General features: G+C 38.7%; 1 protein-coding gene across 10 annotated transcripts in view; it reads left to right on the top strand.

Moving 5' to 3' along the window:
• LOC122540667 (pumilio homolog 2-like) overlaps window positions 1–18,704 on the top strand; it is a 109,252-nt gene that overhangs the window by 73,460 nt on the left and 17,088 nt on the right. For all 10 annotated transcript variants that reach the window (XM_043676718.1, XM_043676758.1, XM_043676743.1 and 7 more), the window contains 4 exons: window positions 4,465–4,608; window positions 14,340–14,627; window positions 16,418–16,654; window positions 17,510–17,777. In XM_043676718.1, the coding sequence (XP_043532653.1) occupies window positions 4,465–4,608; window positions 14,340–14,627; window positions 16,418–16,654; window positions 17,510–17,777 (937 nt within the window). The remainder of the gene's footprint in view (window positions 1–4,464; window positions 4,609–14,339; window positions 14,628–16,417; window positions 16,655–17,509; window positions 17,778–18,704) is intronic.

The raw sequence follows: 18,704 nt of genomic DNA, 5'->3' as shown, positions 1-18,704 counted from the left end.
GGGCCTCTCTGACCCGCTGTACAGTTATAACAAGGCTTCCCAATTTTGAAACTACAACCCCCTAGCAATTAAGGCCAAAATTCAATTTGTCTTCATTACTTGCCACACCTGCATGCGAATACACTTTGTGTTTCATGCACAAAAACACCCAGATTCCTCTGTGCTGCACTTTCCTTTTGAGAGTCTCCCCATTTAAAGAGTAGTCTGCCTTTTGATTTTTCCTACCAAAGTGCATCACCTTACACTTCCTTACATTAGACTCCAGTTGTTGAGTCTTTGCCCATCTCCATTCCTTTGCAAATTCCTTACATCCTCATCGCAATATGTCCTCCAACCTATTTTTGTATCTTCAGCAAAGCTGGATACATTATACTGTGCCACCACTTCAGATCATTAATAAAGATGAAAAATAATTGAGGCCATAGTACTGATCCTTTGGCACTCCAATGGTGTTATGTCTTTGCACCCTGAAAAAGACCCATTAATTCCAACTGTGTATTAACCATTCCCTAATACCGTACCCCTAATACCATCCAGTTTGCTCAATTTATAAGACAGTTCCACCATCTAAGGAACAAATCCGATGAACCTTCATTGCACCAACTGTATCCTGAGATAAGGAGACCACAGCTGTGTACAGTACTCCAAGTCTAACCAATCTCAAAAATGCAAGCAAAACTTCACTACTCCTGTACTTGAATCCTCTTTCAGTAAAGACTGGTATTCCCAATAATTTGTGGTACCTGCGTGTTAGCCTGCAGTGACTTATTGACAGAAACCTAGGCCCCTTCATGCATCTACAGTTCCAACTTCTTACCATTTATGGAATGCAGACGCATATCCATTTCTCCTACCAATGTAGATGACCTCACATTTTTTACATTATACTACATCTGCCATGTTCTTGCCCATTCATTAATCCTGTTCACATCCTCCTGAAGCCACCTTCCATCTTCTTCGCAACATGTATTTCCAGTTAACTTTGCATCGTCTGCAAATTTGAGAATATTACATTTGGTTGCCCATCATCAAATTATTGAGCTATATTGTGAATAGCTGCACCCATTTATTGTTCCTTGTGCTATCTCATTAGTCACAGCCTGCCAACATAAGAATGACCCTTTTATTCAATGTATTATTATGTTTTCTGTCTTATGGCAAATCATTCATCAATGGCCATAAATATACCATCTAACCCATGTGCTTTAATCATTCTAACTGGCATCCTGTTTTGGGCGGGGGGGGAGGAGGATCTTTTATCAAAAGTCTTCCGAAAATCGAAGTATACTTTTCTGTATCAATTTAGATAGTAACATCTTAAAAACAAATTCATTAGTCATGATTTTCCATTCAAAAATCCAAGCTGACTATGCCCAGTCATATCATTGTCAACCAGGTGTCTATTTCTCCCATCCTTTTCTATACTACTGATGTAAGGCTATCAAGTCTATGCTTCCCTATTTTATCTCGCTCCCTTCTTTAGTAATGGATTGACAGTAGCTACTTTCCAAAAAGCTGTCAATTATGGACAATTCCTGAGGATTGCAAGATGATCACCAATGCACCAACTACCTCTATAAAACTTTTTTTAACACTCTGGGATAAAGACCAACAAGTTTTGGGCACTTGTCAAGTTCCAGCTGTATTAACTTCACTATACAATCTGCTAATTTCTTTCAATTCATTATTCCTCTTTTATACGTTTTGTGTTAATTTACTCTCAATCAATTTTATCCTACTTTATTAGCTTTTTTTGCCATTTGCTGCTAGTTTATTAAAAACAATTTCTCAGTCCTCTGGTTACCACTGCCTAAATTTTTGATTGGATATGCTCCTAATGTATTTCAGTCAGTTCACCTCTCATTCTTCTAACTTCTCCGAATACAGGCCCATTCAAATAATCATTCCTCATTGGACAGTTCTGCCAGCCCTGATTTACTGCACTCCCTCTTTGCCAAGTATATTCTTCTTTAGTGAGGGACACCAAATCAACAGGCAGTACGCCAGGTCTCACTAAAGCCTTGTAACTCTCAAATGTCTCCTTCAAACTATATTTAAAATTCTACTATGTTGTGATCACTACCTTCTAGAGATTGCTTATTAATCTTAACTGAACTGCTGATGCTGGAAATCAGAAACAAAATCAGAAATTGTTGGAAAAGCTCAGCAGGTCTGGCAGCATCTGTGACGAGAAAACAGTGTTAATGTTTTGGGTTCAATGACCCTTAGACCTGATGGTAGCTCAGAAAAGGTTGTTTTTATTCTGAAGGTAAGGTGTGGTGGAGGGGTAAGGAGCAAATGAAAGGTGGAAATAGAGCCCTAGAGTAAAGGGAAGACCTTTTAGAATGGAGATAAGGAGAAGCTGCTTCAGACAAAGAGTGGTGAATCTATGGACTTCATTGCCACAGAAGGCTATGGAGGCCAAGTCATCGAGTATATTTAAGACTGAGATAGGTTCTTGAATATCAAGGGTTACTGGGAGAAAGTGGGAGAATGGGGTTGAAAAACTTAACAGCCATGATTAAATGGTGGAGCAGACACGATGGGCAGAATGGCCTCATTTCTGCACCTGTATCTTATGGTCTACCTTGTTATATATTGCAAGATATAAAATAGATGGTTACTGTGTGGATTCTGTACTGTATGGTTCTAAGAAATAATTCCTCTACAAATTAATTTTCCATGTAACCTTTGTCCATCCGATTTGACTGAAATATTACAGTCAAAATGCAAATTAAAATCACCCTTGTAGTGCTTTTCTGACATGCCTCCATTATTTCCTGACTTCCATGTTGTCCTACAATGAGGTAATGCTTTGGGGACCTATAGACCACTTCCACCCTTGACTTATTTCTTTTGCAATTCCTTATTACCACCCAAACTAATTTCTCATCATGATCGCAGTCACATCATTCTTTACTCAGCGAGTCGTGAGTTCATAGAATGCCCTGCCAGTAGCAGTGGTGGACTCTCCCTCTTTATGGGCATTTAAACGGGCATTGGATAGGCATATGGAGGATAGTGGGCTAAGGTAGGTTAGGTGGGCTTGGATTGGCGCAACATCGAGGGCCAAAGGGCCTGTACTGCACTGTATTTTTCCATGTTCAGTGTTCTATGTTCTACATCATGACTCACCAGTACACTGATACCATTCTTTATTAGCAATACTACCTGTTTCCCTTCTTACCCATTCTTCCGGAATGTTGAATACCTTTTAAATATTGAGCTTTCAGTCTTGGTCACCTGCGACTTGTCTCTCTAATAGCTATGAAATCATATTCATTTATTTCTATTTGTGCCGTCAATTCCTTGTTCTTTACAAGGTAACCCTTGCACCCTGAATTCTTCTGGCTTGTGGGATAAACTGCTCCATGCTCCTGTTGGTCAAAAATTGGCCTGCTCTGTCACAGTTAAGAGAGCATTAAAGAGCCTTAAGCTCTGACATTTGCAGTAATTACTTAGTCTAGTTCTAATTTTTGCTGTGTACTTCTGCTCATAATTTCTACCTTTTCCTGTCACACTTTGAATAGCATTTGCCTTTTCACTACCCTGTAGCTCTGCTGTCTCTGTTCTTTTTGAAACTTTAAACTTCAATTGAAGCTGACACCCCATTCATTATTTTAAAGGCCTTTCTACAATGCTATATATGCAGTTCCCCAGGACGCTAATAATAGGGCCATTGACAAAAACATGAACATGATAGCATGCTTTTACAAATTGTATTTTATCTTGCCAATAGCACAACATTGTAATTTTTATTTCCTATAGTTCTCTAATTTGATAGTTATACTATTTAATATTGCATTTAGTTACTCCTTAGCATAAAATCTTTTATCAAACTAGTTAGCTCAGAATCCCTTCCAGATGAAAGTCTTCTAATTTGCATGGTTTTGATTTGCGTAACCTCCATATGACTTACACAAAATTATTACATTAAGCATTAAAGAAGATCATTCAACCCATTAAGCCGATTCTTTGGAAGAACAATTTCCAGCTCCCCTACCCCTTTCCTTGTCGTCTTGCAATATTTTTTAGGTGCATATTTGTTCCTTCTTTTGAAAGTTACAGTTCAATCTGTTTCCATACCCATCTCAGTATTCCAAATCTTAACCCCTAGCTGTATGAGGAAAAAGGTTTTCCTTCTATTCATTTTCTGAGCCATTTTCCAGTCTTTCCCAGACCCTCACTAAGTCCTTCTCAATTAAATGGATGCTCTTAATAAAAATATTTAATTACTCAGTTTTGTAGGTGTAGGGTATCAATCAGACAAGGAAAAGCCTACATCAGTCTACACTCAAATGGAGAGGCTATATAATTATAATCTTGTTGAGTCAAACTGAGATATGCATTCTACGAAGTGACCTCTACATTTGCCTTGTTCTGTGTTTGTTTTGGTTGAAAGAGATGGGTTAGTTCTGCATAATGTTATTACGCAGATTAACTTCCTTTTACCTCTTTTGTTAGGTTATCAAGTCTTAGCCCCAGCTGCCTACTATGATCAAACTGGTGCCTTAGTGGTGGGCCCTGGAGCAAGGACTGGATTAGGGACACCAGTTAGGCTGGTGGCTTCAACACCTGTTATCATCAGCTCTGCAGCGGCACAAGCTGGTAAGCTCCAACACAAACATTGAGTTTTGTTCATTCATTGTTTGAAAATGGAACCTTCATATCCATCTGATAAAATCCCACTGGAAGGCTTTCAATAAAGTCCCACTAAGAGATTAGCAGATCTGGCAGCATCTGTGGGGAGAAACCAGAGTTAGTGTTTCAATACAGAGTCTCTCCATCAGAACTACTCAAAATGTTAACTCTGTTAATTGTTTTCTCCCCATAGATGTTTGTGAGATTTAGGTAAGTTGCAAATGCAAAAGATAGATAAAGTACAATATGGATTCATGTGAGGTTATTCATTTTGGTAGCAAAAGAAGAAGGTGGATTATTATCTGAATAGTTAAAAATCACACAACACCAGGTTATAGTCCATCAGGTTTAATTGGAAGCACTAGCTTTCGAAGCACTGCTCCTTCATAACCACCTGATGAAGGAGCAGTGCTCCGTAAGCTCGTGCTTCCAATTAAACCTGGTGTTGTGTGATTTTTAACTTTGTACACCCAGTCCAACACCAGCATCTCCAAATCATATCTGAATAGTGATAGATTGGGAAAAGGGGAGATGAATGAAACTTGGGGAGGTACAACGAATTGTTTTATACCAGTCACTGAACGTAAGCTTGGTCGTGTAGCAGGCGGTGAAGAAAGCAAGTGGTATGTTGGCCTGATAGTGAGAAAGTTCGAGTACAGGAGAAGTGATGCCTTGCCACAGTTCTACAGGGCCTTGGTGAGATCACATTTGGAATATTGTGTGCAGTTTTGATCTGTTCTGGCTATGGAAGCAGTGAACAAAAGTTTACCAATTTAATTTCTGAGGTCACAGGACTGAAGTATGACAAGGGACTGGATCGGCTAAAACTATATTAACTGGAATTTAGAAGAATGAGGGGAGGGATCTCGGACATCTATAAAATTCTAACAGGGAAGGATGTCCCAATGACTGGGGGAGTCCAGAACCAGGGATTACAGATTAAGGTACACCATTTAAGACCAAGATGACAAAGTTTTTCATTCAGAGAATGGTGGACCTGTGAAATTCTCTGCCACAAAAAGCAGTCGAAACCATAACATTGAAAGTATTCAAGATGGAGTTGGTTATGGTTCTTGGGGCCAAAGGAATCAAAAGTTATGGCAAGAAAGCAGGAATGCAGTATTGAGTTACATGATCAGCCTTGATCATATTGTCAAAGGGAACTGGCTCAAAGGGCTGAATGATCAACTCTTGCTTCTGTTTTGTATGCAAGAAAATCACCTGGGGACGCAATCCAACAAAATTCCCTCAACATTATATAAAATCTGATTTTCAGTCCTCCATATTCATAGTGACCATTATCAGGAATTCCCAAGAGCATACATTGGTAAATATACAGAATTAACCCTCATTGCTAATAAAACGTTTGTCTTCTCTCACCAGCCTGTTCCTAGTTTTAATTGACAGTAACCAAGACATTTAAGTCTTCAAATGCTGTATCGGGTTTCCATTGACAGGACCTTTATTACGGTCTATAGCAGTTGCTGCAGCTTTCTTCTCTAACCTGTTAGCTGAATTTCATTACAAGAGTGTAAAAACAATCAAGTTGGCAAACTGACAGCACTTGATTTCTTGTGAAGGAAGTTTAGGTATCACTCCATGGGACATTGTAAATGATTGTTTTAGCAATATGCTCAGTGTGACCTAAATCACGCTAAACTTCAAGTGACAACTGTATCGAACTCAATCCTCATTCATTGATGACAGTACCTACAGAAGCACTGGTGTTGCATGATGTTGTTTGGAAGATAAGTAGTGACCAGGGCACTGGGGAAAAGTTTGAAACTTTGCCAGGGGATCCTTTATGTCTATCCTTGAGGGTAGACAGTTTAATGTCCTTCTGACCAATTGCACCTGCAGCAATGCACCACTGAAATGTCAATCTAGATTTTGTATTGAACCAACAACCTTTTGATTCAGTCAAGTGTGTTAGCAATTGAGTTACTACTGAGATCATTGGGCAATCTGAGGACTATCTTTGAGGTAAGAGCATTTTGGAAGTGATTTCTATCACATTTTTGAAACATAAATATGCTGCAGTCTCCATGAGAGTCCTCTTGAACCTAGCCACAGCACATCCTCATAGATGCCACTATTAACTTAGTAGTTACCTGCTAAGATATTTTCGGATGTAGGTTTGCTCGCTGAGCTGAAAAGTTCATTTCCAGACGTTTCGTCACGTTACTAGGTAACATCTTCAGTGGACCTCATGCGAAGCAATGCTGAAAATTCCTGCTTTCTATTTATATGTTTGGGTTTCTTTGGGTTGGTGATATCATTTCCTGTGGTGAAGTCACTTCCTGTTTCTTTTCTCAGGGGGTGCTAGATGGGGTCTAACTCGATGTGTTTGTTGATAAGAGTTCCAGTTGGAATGCCATGCTTCTAGGAATTCTGATGCATGTCTTTGTTTGGCTTGTCCGAGGATGGAAGTATTGTCCCAGTCAAAGTCCTTCCTCATCAGTATGTGAGGATACTAGTGAGAGAGAGTCATATCTTTTTGTGGCTAATTGGTGTTTATGTATCCTGGTGGTTAGTTTTCTGCCTGTTGTCCAATGTCATGTTTGTTACAATCCTTGCATGGTATTTTGTAAATAACATTAGTTTTGCTCATTGTCTGTATAGGGTCTTTCAAGTTCATTAGCTGCTGTTTTAGTGTGTTGGTGGGTTTGTGGGCTACCATGATGCCAAGGGGTCTGAGTAGTTTGGCAATCTTTTCAGAGATGTCTTTGATGTAGGGGAGAGTGGCTAGGGTTTCTGGACGTGTTTTGTCTGCTTGTTTGGGTTTGTTGATGAGAAACCGGCATGCTGTGTTCATTAGGTACCCATTCTTTTTGAATACACTGTATAGGTGATTTACCTCTGCGTAGTTCCTCTGTGGTGCAGTGTGTGTTGGCTCGTTGAAATAATGTTCTGATGCAGCTTCTTTTGTGGGTGTTGGGATGATTGCTTCTGTAGTTCAATAAGTGTTCTGTATGTGTTGTTTTCCTGTCGATGCTGGTTTGAAGTTCCCCATTGGCTGTTTGCTCTACTATGACATCTGGGAATGGCAGTTTGTTGTTGTTTTCCTCCTTTTTAGTGTATCTTATGCCAGTAAGGATATTATTGATGGTCTTGAAGATTTCCTCTACCTTGTTTCATTCAGTGATGACAAAGGTGTCATCCATGTAGCGGACCCAGAGTTTGGGTTGGATGGTTGGCAGAGCTGTTTGCTCAAGTCTCTGCATTACTGCCTCTGCTAAGAACCTTGATATCATAGATCCCATGGGTGTTCCATTAGTGTGTCTGTAAGTTTTGTTGTTGAAGGTGAAGTGGGTGGTAAGGCATAGGTCCACTAGCTTGACGATATTCTCCTTGTTGATGAAGTTAGTGTATGTGTCTTTGGGTTTTCTAATAGTGTAGTCAGTTTCCTTGGCCAGGTTAATGCTGATTGAAATAAACAGAGTTGTTACATCAAAGGAGACCATTATTTCATCCTCTTCTATCTTAGTGTCTTTGGTCTTCGGGAATTCTTGGGTGGAGTGGCATGAGCTTTCTACTAAGTGTTTTAGTCTTTCGTGTAGCTCCTTGGCCAGTCTGTAAATTGGTGTTCCAGGTAGTGAGACTATGAGTCTGAGGGGATCTCCTGCTTTGTGAATTTTGGGTAATCCCTGGAAGCGTGGTGTGTTGGATCAGTCTGGTTTCATTTTTTGGGTGTCGGTCTTATTTATTTGTCTAGATTTCTGAAGGTTTTTGAGTAGGGCTGTGATTCGATTCTCTAGTTGTGGGGTCAGGTCTATCGCCACTTGTTGGTAAGTGTTGGTATCTGTAAGTAGTGTGTTTGCTTTTTCAATGTAGTCTTTTCGATTTAGAATGACTGTCAAGCATCCTTTGTCTGCAGGTGGGATAACAATGTTTTTCTTTTTTTAGTCTTTCCAGTGCTTTCCTTTCTTGTGTATTTAGTTTGTTTCCTTCCTTTTTCCTGCTTAATGTTGGTGCGACTACTTGTCGGATGGATTGTTGGGTTTCTTCTGTGAGTTGGTTGTCTTTTAGTGTTGTTTCTAATGCTGCTAAGAAATCTTTCTTGTCCGCACCCTGGAAGGTGTAATTTAATCCTCTTACTAAGATGGCTTTTTCAGTGTCTGTTAAGGATCGGTCAGATAAGTTTTTTTTTATCCATGCTTCTGTGTTGTCATTGTTGTTACTTTGTGTAAGTTTGTCTAGTTTTTTCATTTTCTGTTTGTTGCTGTCTAATATCTATGGCTTGTTATACTGTGTCTGTCCATTCATGGTCTGTTGCATGACCGAATCATTTCTCTGAGCATTCTATGGCTGTTTTGCTCTGCTATTCTTATGGCTAGTGGGGTGTTAATGGGAGGTTTGTATTGAAGACATTTAGGTAGTACCTGTTTCCTTAGGCATTCGTGCAGGAAGTACAGCTGTTTGCGGTTGGCACTCTGTCGGATGGCATTTGTTTCCCATTTTCAGGCCAATGAGCAAATTTCAGCATTGCTTCGCATGAGGTCCACTTACATTTACAAAATACCGTGCAAGGACTGTAACAAACACTACATTGGACAAACAGGCAGAAAACTAGCCACCAGGCTGCATGATCACGAACTAGCCACAAAAGGACATGGCCCTATCTTACTAGTATCCTCACATACGGATGAGGAAGGACACCACTTTGACTGGAACAATACATCCATCCTAAGACAAGCCAAACAAAGACATGCATGAAAATTCCTAGAAGCATGGCATTCCAACTGGAACTCTACTAACCAACACATCGAGTTAGACCCCATCTAGCACCCCCTGAGAAAAGGAACAGGAAGTGACTTCACCACAGGAAATGATATCACCAACCCAAAGAAACCCAAACATATAAATAGAAAGCAGGAATTTTCAGCATTGCTTCGCATGAGGTCCACTTTACCTAGTAAGGTAACAAAACGTCTGGAATGAACCTTTCAGCTCAGCGAGCAAACCTACATCCGAAATCTCAACCTGAGCTACAAATCTTCTCAAAACTTGCTAAGATGTTTTCAGATTTCATTAATTATCTTTAATATGTATCATTAATATGTATGACTGTCATGATTAGCCTGTTTCATAAAATGGTTTTGACTTTTGACTCTCCAAGACATTTCACGCAATACTTATCCAATTAGCTTTACTGTTGTTTGATGTTGGACTGATGGATGAATCTATTTTTTGCTTATCTTTGGAAAGTTTTTTTGTCTTAAGGTTATTTTCACTTGTCTCTCAAGATAACGCACCTCATTCTGAGCAGTCAGCAATCAGGGAATGTCGTAGCTTGTAGTTGATAAGTAGCAATGTCTGAAAATATGAGATTTTAATTTTGAGAAAGTAAATGGAAGAATTTGTCTGTGGTATACAATGTTACGTTTTCAATTAGTGCTACAATGAAAAAAATCAATACAAATTTCTTGATGCATGTCCAATGCTTACGTTTTTGTTAGCACAAATTGTCGATTCAGTGAATTCAACTTGGTCTTTCTGATACAATCCAGAAGTCAAAATTGCACTTATCTGAAATTGCCTGATTAATAAGTGTTTGCGCTAATTCATCTTGTTTTTCATATAAGAGCAATGATTCGTTGCAGGTCAGAATCTGTAGCATTACTAGCAGTTGTCGCTTTAGTTATTTACATTGATTATATCTTTCCATGGCCTCGGATTTGAAATACAGGTGTATTTTCCCACAGCTTGTAATATCAGCAATGGTCTTGAGCAATGGAACCATAAAGCACATTATTGTGACCATCAGCCACTTACACACTTCCTTAAATAAAGAGGTCAAAACTGCACACCATATTCAAGATGTGGTCTCACCAGTGCCTGATATAATGGAAGCATAACATCCTTACCTTTATGTTCAGTTCCTCTCCTCATAATACCACCTTGATTGTGTTGTATCTGCATTCTAAGTTCTTGTGACTTAAGCAACAGAATACCTGAATCCCTGTACACTTGACAATTTGTGATTTTTTTATTTTGCCTATGAATGTGAATACCTTCACATTTTCTCACATTGTGCTACGTTTGCCAGATTCTTGTCCACTCACTCAAACAATTGGTATTTAGTTAAAACACATTATAGTCTCATAACACCACATTATAGTCCAACAGGTTCATTTGAAAGTACAAGCTTTTGGAGCGCTGCTCCTTCGTCAGGTAGTTAGTGGGGCAGGAACATAGGACACAGTAAAAGATCGAAGTGTCATACAACTGATCTGATGTATTGAACAAGCCTAGATTGCTGTTAAATCTTTAGTCACTGTATCTAGCTGCACATTCTCTAAATCTTATGCGCAATATACTTTCCTGCATATCTTGCTATCATCTGGGAATTCAACAACCTTGTCTCCACTCTCTTCGCACAAATCATTGATCTAAGTTGTAAAATGTTGAGACCACAGTAAAACTCCATTTGTTTCATACTTCCAGTCAAAGACAGATGTATGCATATTCTCTCTCTCCTGTCAGCCAGCCAATTTTCTGTTGATGCTAATGTGTTATCCCTTCCATCATGTATGGAGATCCCCCTTCAGTAGCATATGTGCTGCCTTCAATAAGTTGGTTAAATGTGACTTTTCATTTTCAAAACCATTCTGACTCTTGTCTTTCTCACTGCACAGCTATAATCTCTTTAATGGTCAGCTCTGACACCTTCCCAAAGCATACACCAGTTAACCGACCTATAGTTTCCTGTTTTCTGTCTCCTTCCCTTTTGTTGCATAAAAAGGTTACTTTTGCCATCTCCCAGTCTGATGAAACCTTTTCAAGGCCGATCGTAACGATCTGAGGGTTGTCAGCCCACAGTTCCATCGGTTGCCTAGTACTACTTAATGTATGATTATAATTTCACTGTGTTCCTCTCTTACTTCTAACTGATTTAAAGCTGTTGCTGTTTTGTGTTCATGATGGTGAAAACAGGAACAAAAGCTTTCTAATTTCATTCGCTATTTCCTTATTATCTTCTATCAACTCCCATTCTCACTCTCCAGATGACTAACTCTTGATTCACTGACTTCTTTTAATAAATGTAGAAACTCTTGATCCAATTTCATTCTCCTGCAAGAAATAGGAGCAAAATTAGGCAATTTAGGCCATTGGTTCTGCTCTGGCATTTGATCATGGATGGTATATTTGTCAACCTCCACTTTCCTCCCCCACCCCATTATTTGATCCTATTATTAAGCAAGACTCTATTTATCTTTGTTTTAAATACACTCAATGACTTGGCCTCCACAGCCCCCTGCAGTAATGAGCTCAATAGAGTACCACCACCTGGGTGAAGAAATTCCTTCTCTTCTCAGTTCTAAAGGGTCCTATTCTCTCCTAGTAGTGGAAACACCTTCTCCATATCCATTCTATCCAGACCTTTCAGTATCCTGTAAGTTTCAATCAAATTGCCCATAATCCTTCTAAACTCCATTGAGTACAGACCCAGAGTCCTGAACTACTTCTCTCATGATGGGCCGTTCATCCTCCGGATCATTCTTGTAAACCACCTATGGTCCCTCTCCAACGCCAGCACATCTTTCCTAAGATATGGGGCCCAAAGCTGCCCTCATTATTCCAAATGCAGTTTGACATGTGATTTATAGACTCACAGCAGTATATTCCTACTGTTGTTTTCTAGACCTCTTGAAATGAGCCAAGAATGTGGTGCTGGAAAAGCACAGGAGGTCAGGCAGCATCCGAGGAGCAGGAGAATCAACGCCTCAGTCGAAGTGGTGTCCTTCCTCATCTGTATGTAAGGATACTAGTGACAGTGGGTCATGTCTTTTTGTGGTTAGTTGATGTTTTGGACAAAAGTCCTTCATCGGGAATGCGGCTGTCATCTCCTCTGCCCTGAAACAGCCGATCTATCAACATTACACTCACCTCCATCTACCTACCACAGACTCACCTACCTTCCCCCCCAGCCCCACCCCCCTCCCATTTATCTCACACCCTCTCAGCCTCATTCCTGATGAAGGGCTTTTGCCCAAAACCTCGATTCTCCTGCTCCTCGGATGCTGCCTGACCTGCTGTGCTTTTTCAGCAAGACTCTCTCGACTCTAATCTCCAGCATCTGCAGTCAACTGAACCTGCATGTTAACCTGAAGAGAATCCTGAACTACAACTCCCAACTAGAATTCCCATTCCTGATTAGCCTTTTTGCCATTCTCTGCCCTAATAAGGTTTCGTATTTTCAGACAGATGAATGTATTTAATCTATGGAATTTGATTTCCCAGAAAGCAGTGGAGGCTGGGTCATTGAAGTAGAGTTTTGATGGGACTATGGAGTCAAGGGGAGCAGACAGTAATATGGAGTTGAGCCCTCAACCAGATCAGCTATTGAATGGCAAAACTAAATAGCCTACTCCTCTTAACTGTTGTGTTCCTAATATATTTTGTATTCCGTAGAAGTCTTAATATATTGTTTTCAAGGTATAGTATCCTGAACTGTGTGTCATCTATCAGCTGTGGCTGATCCAGGGCTTTATGAATCATGACTTCTGCCTCTTGTATTCTAGTCCTCTGAACATAAAGGTCAGCATTCCAGTAGCCTTTTTATTTACTCCTTGATATTGAAATGCATGGATCATTGTTCTTGATGATAACCGTGTCCCTTTGTAACTCAAACGACCTGATCCTAATACTATTGTTTTAGTCCTCTTTGAAATTTTTCCAATGACCCTCTGAAATAGTGTCCAGAAATACAAGACATTGCGATTAGGACCTCACCAGTGAGCTGCAGTACATTAAAAATGCTTTTTATTGGTGTCATAATGCTTTCTTGAAGTAATCCCACTACTTGTTTAGTCATGTTAATAACATCACATTCGCATTTTTAACCATTTTATGTAAATGATCAATAATCACATTTTTCTGTTTTATTTTAAATTTATTGAAAGACCTCACTTTATAACATTTGTTTTTCACTTTTGTGGAGGAAACAAGGAAGAAAATAATGTTATACTGTACCATGCTCCTAAGTTTCAATGTGAAGCATCCTCTACATGCAACAGCACCCAGTCAGGCCCTACAGTGCCTATTAAGGGTGTATTTTGCATAATTGTTTTGATTATGTTCCAATTTTTTGCTTCACTTGGGTAACAAATTAAATACACCATGGATCATTAGGGTGAAGTCCCTTTTAAGATTTTTAACATGGTATAATCCACATGGACCTTCACCCTTTTGATTTTTCCCATTGGTAACCTAGGCTTACTCCTATTGATATGTGAAGGATCCTTCCCTTTGAAGAATGAGGAAGATCCTATAAGGTGGGTAATTTTACGTTCTATTCCTATGCCGTCACTTAATTACTGAGCTTAATATGGTATTGCAGTTTGACAACACCACAATAAGTAAAACTGCTTAAATCCTTGCTTACAACTTTGGGGAGAGTGTCATAGTATTTTTGTGGACTCATTTACCATTCGGTCAGGTTTCTAATTTAACTGGAGTTTTTTTCAATGTGAGAAAGTTTGTTCTATCAGTACAGATTTCCTAATTTAGCTTTTCCTGCTGATGTTTGGTAAGTTTTCTATGAGTTTGCATGTTAAATATTTTCCTGGAATTTGGTATTACGAAGGTACCATTTTGTTAAAATGCATTTCACTTTATGTTTAATTGAAGAAGAATGTCCGTCATATTATCGGTTCTTTTGTGTATTAACCCTTTTGTGTGATTCTGTTAAACAGCTGCAGCAGCTTCAGCTAGTGGGACAGCAAGCAATATAGCAGCAGCAGCAGCAGCAGCAAACGGCCTCTTCCGTCCAATTGGAACACAGCAACAACAGCAGCAACAACAGAACAACAACTTGCAATCAAATTCATTTTATGGCAATAGCTCCTTGTCAAATAGTTCTCAGAGCAGTTCTTTGTTCTCTCATGGGCCAGGACAACCAGGCAACACATCACTTGGCTTTGGAAGCAGTAACTCTCTGGGTGCTGCTATTGGCTCAGCACTTGGAGGATTTGGATCAGCAGGTAAACTATTCCTGAACAATTTGTATGTTTCTATACTTAACTACTCAGAGTCAACTGCTCTCTTTTGAACTAGTAGCAAACACCAAATTTCTACTTTGTAATATCTGACTAATCAGCAGGAGAAATTGGGGTTCCAGTTAATTGGTAATGGTGATCAATTGGTAGAATGGCTTTAAACATTAATTTTAATTGAAAATATATTTGTAACATGAATGTGAATGTCAACTGAAAATTATTGTTAAATTATTTATCAAATTTGAGATGCAAATACAACATTTAACACTTGTCCAATGCCAAATGTATGTATGTGAGAAAATGTGTAGAATGTTCTGTTGCTCCTCAACATATCCAGATATTGGTTTGATTGCCTGTTACTAGTCACACTATGATGCTCCATTTTACCAAGGCTTGCTTAGGTAGATTTTGTGCCTCTACTACGTAGCAAATTTAAGATGTGTATTAAACATCATGGATTCTTCATTACATTATCATGTATGGTATACAAAGTTGAAAGAAAAATTCAATGGAAGGTTATCCTGAGACAATAAATTTAAACAGTTTCTTAGTTCATGCGCACGCTGAGTATTGTACGCTTAAATGTTTCTAGATTGCAGTCATTAATGTCTTTGTAAGCAGGAAAAACCTACAAGTTTGTCCTTTTTCATTAATCCCAATCTCCCTATCCTACCTTGCCATATCTTCAACCACTTTATTTCAATGATGCGTCTTGAAATTGTTTAAATTATTTCAATGAATTCACAGGTCACCTAATTGATAAATCTAATATGTTCTGTATGTTTGACTTGATTACCTCCTCTTATTCCTTTTTTGAGCTTTTTGTCTAGATTTGTATTATCACAGCAATTTTCACAAAAATCAGAAACTCATCTTTTTCCAATCGGCTTTGGCAGTTTAGTTCATTTCGTTTCTAATAATACGAGACAGGTAATTTTGGATGGTTGCCATTGTACACTGCCCAGGATACTGCTTTTTCACACATTTAGCTAGCAAGATTTTCTGGATTAATGTGTTCAGAATTCCTTCCATTCATAAAATCTCTCGTTATTAATTACTGTTTTAGTTGCACGTAAACACTGCACTATCATTGACTTAGCCACATTAGTACTTTAGTTTCTTTTTCTTATCAAGCTAATCTGTATCACGGTTCCTTTTAATGTGGTTTTCATGGTCAGCGGCAAAGCAACAGCTGTTTGCTACACCGAAAGGTTTAGTGATCCTAGCCTTTTCAAGAATTTTTGCAATATGATCAATCATTTAGAAAAGTGGAAGTTCACTTCATCTGATTTCCAGAGATATCTGTCTGTAAGTATTTCAGTGTAACAGGAGAGAAGCAAGGAATCACTCTCAGCAACTTAGGATTTCCACTTTTAAATGTAAATCTGTGGATGCCAGAGCTGTTCTTCAGTTTCACATCTGTAATGACAGTGAATGCTGACAGTTTCAGTGTTATTACAACTGCAACATTTGGACCATACAGTCAGTTGTTTATTCATAATCAGTCAAGTCCTTCTAAATCTGATTTAAAAATCTACATTCTTTGAAAGTGCTTCAGTTATTATCTGTTAGACATAAATCAAATAATCATTGACTTAGTAAGCAGGAAATCTGCTAACCATGAAAATTAGAATTATAATAGATACCCCTGCCTTCACTCATGGACATGCATTAGTATATTTTTAAGGGTAAACAGTGTGAGCAGTTAACATGTTCAGGTATATGCAGTTACTCGCTTCATGCCTGGAACTTATTTTGCTATTCCATTCTTACAGTTAGTGGTTCTGGAAACAGCAGTGTATCTAGAAGAGATTCATTGTCTACCAGCTCTGATTTGTACAAACGACCCAATAGCAGTCTGGCTCCAATAGGTCAGCAGTTCTACAGTGGCCTGGGATTCTCCTCTTCGCCTGGTCCAATTGGCATGCCCCTTCCTAGCCAGACTCCTAGTCACTCTTTGACACCACCTCCATCCCTCTCATCGCATGGGTCTTCATCCAGTCTTCATCTTGGTATGTTTGCTATTTAATCATGTATAAAAATGTGTTTCGACCAGGAATTTAGCATTTAGATGCTCAGTGGCTTAATGACTGGACTGTATCCTGTAATAGTAAACAACATGCTTTAGTGTTTAAACACTTCCTGGTGTTTAGCATTTTTACACAAAACAATGCCCTTCAGATACTATTGATTTGGATTAAAAAAAGGAAAACCTAATATCCTCATTTTAATAAAACTTTGATAGTTTTGTGCTCAGTTCTACATATTCTGTCAGCAGAAAATGTTAAGCTCTGGTGACTAGTTTGTAAACGTTGAACTCTGCAAGATTTTACTATGAGAAACTAGTGAGCTATTGTAGCAGAATCACAAGGAAAATCCTCTCTTGCCATGTAAGCAATTTAATATATTATCAGAGTCTTTCAAATAGAAAGCACTTAAAAATATCACCTGTATTGCTGGTGAGGTTAATCACTTTAACATTAGGTGTGTATTTATTTCTGGTGCATTACACATACGTTTTGCTTGCTAGACTATGTATCACTTAAACTACACCAAGTACTGTATTTTGAATGCGCTCTGCAATATATTTCCATATGAGTACAATATATTAATTTTTTATAGCTGTTTGCAAGTACAGTATAATATTGGGAATCTTAAATTCATGCAGTATGTTTTGTGTTTTCTTGTAAGAACATGATGTTCTTTAATGGTAAATAGTACAACTTTATGAGGAAAATATCTTTGAAGAAGCTGTTGTAAACATTAGTAAACATTATTGTAAAATTTGAATGGTCGTGAGAGCATTATATAGCAGCACTATCTTGTGTGTTTTTGTTTCCATTCATCAGCATATGTTTTTACTGCAGGTGGACTGACAAATGGCAGTGGTCGATTCATCTCTGCAGCACCTGGTGCTGAAGCTAAAAGTCGCAGTGGGATTAGCTCATCAAGTCTGTTCAGTTCAAGCAGCCAGCTGTTTCCTCCTTCACGTCTTCGCTACAGTAGATCTGACATCATGCCTTCAGGTCGTAGCAGGCTGCTGGAAGACTTCAGAAACAACCGGTTCCCCAATCTTCAACTACGTGACCTGGTTGGTCACATAGTTGAATTCTCCCAGGACCAACATGGCTCCAGGTAAACCAATTTATAGAAATCGCTTTTTTAAATTAAATGCATGTTCATAGTATTAAAAACATTGGTTAAGGTTATCAGCATGAATTTTGTTTTAACCAGTTGGTATCAACAACCGTCATTTGTGTTAGTGTGGCCTTAATTGGTATAGTCCCATGCTTCCACCCACCATTCTCTGATCCATGATTCTCAGCGAGTGCATGTATGTGAGAACGTGGGAGGCAGTGGCAAAGTGGTAATGTCACTAGATGAGTAGTTCAGTGCTCTAATGGCTTGGGGATGTGGGTTTGAATTGCACTGTGACTGATAGTGAAATTTGAATTTAGTAAAAATCTGGAGTAGAAAGAAAAGTGAGTAAAAACAGCAAGCCACATGATAACCATGCAACCATTGTCCATTGCCTTAAAATTTATTTGGTTCACTCATGTCCTTTGGGGGTAAATCTGCGATCCTTACCTACCCTGGCCTACCCTGACTCCAAATCCACATCAATGGCTTGACTCTTAACTGTCCTCTGGTACTTGTTGGCCTAGTCAGAGATGTCCATATCCATGAAGAAATAGTTAAAAAGTGATCAGCAAAAGTATTAAATTAATACAATCATATAGTTCAACATTCTTTTGTCTCATTTTTTAAAAACAATTGTAATGCTAAATCAAGCATAAAGCACAAAAATAGGCTATTCATCTGTGTTGATGTTTATAGTTCATATTGGGCCTCCTTCCAACTTCTTCATCTTAATACCTTTTTATTCCTCTCTCCAACAGAATTATTTAGCATTCCTTTAAACATTTCTGTTACTAGGGGGAGATGTAATGGTATTGTCTCTGGACTAGAGAACAGAGATCCAGACCAATGCGATGGGACATGCGTTTAAATCCTATCACAGCAAATGGTAAAATTGAATTCAATTAATAAAACCTGAAAATA

This window comes from Chiloscyllium plagiosum, chromosome 3, assembly GCF_004010195.1.
Source record: "Chiloscyllium plagiosum isolate BGI_BamShark_2017 chromosome 3, ASM401019v2, whole genome shotgun sequence".
In the NCBI taxonomy this organism is placed as follows: domain Eukaryota; kingdom Metazoa; phylum Chordata; class Chondrichthyes; order Orectolobiformes; family Hemiscylliidae; genus Chiloscyllium; species Chiloscyllium plagiosum.
Note: the sequence above shows the minus strand (reverse complement) of the source record. Positions and strands in the feature narration are given on the sequence as shown.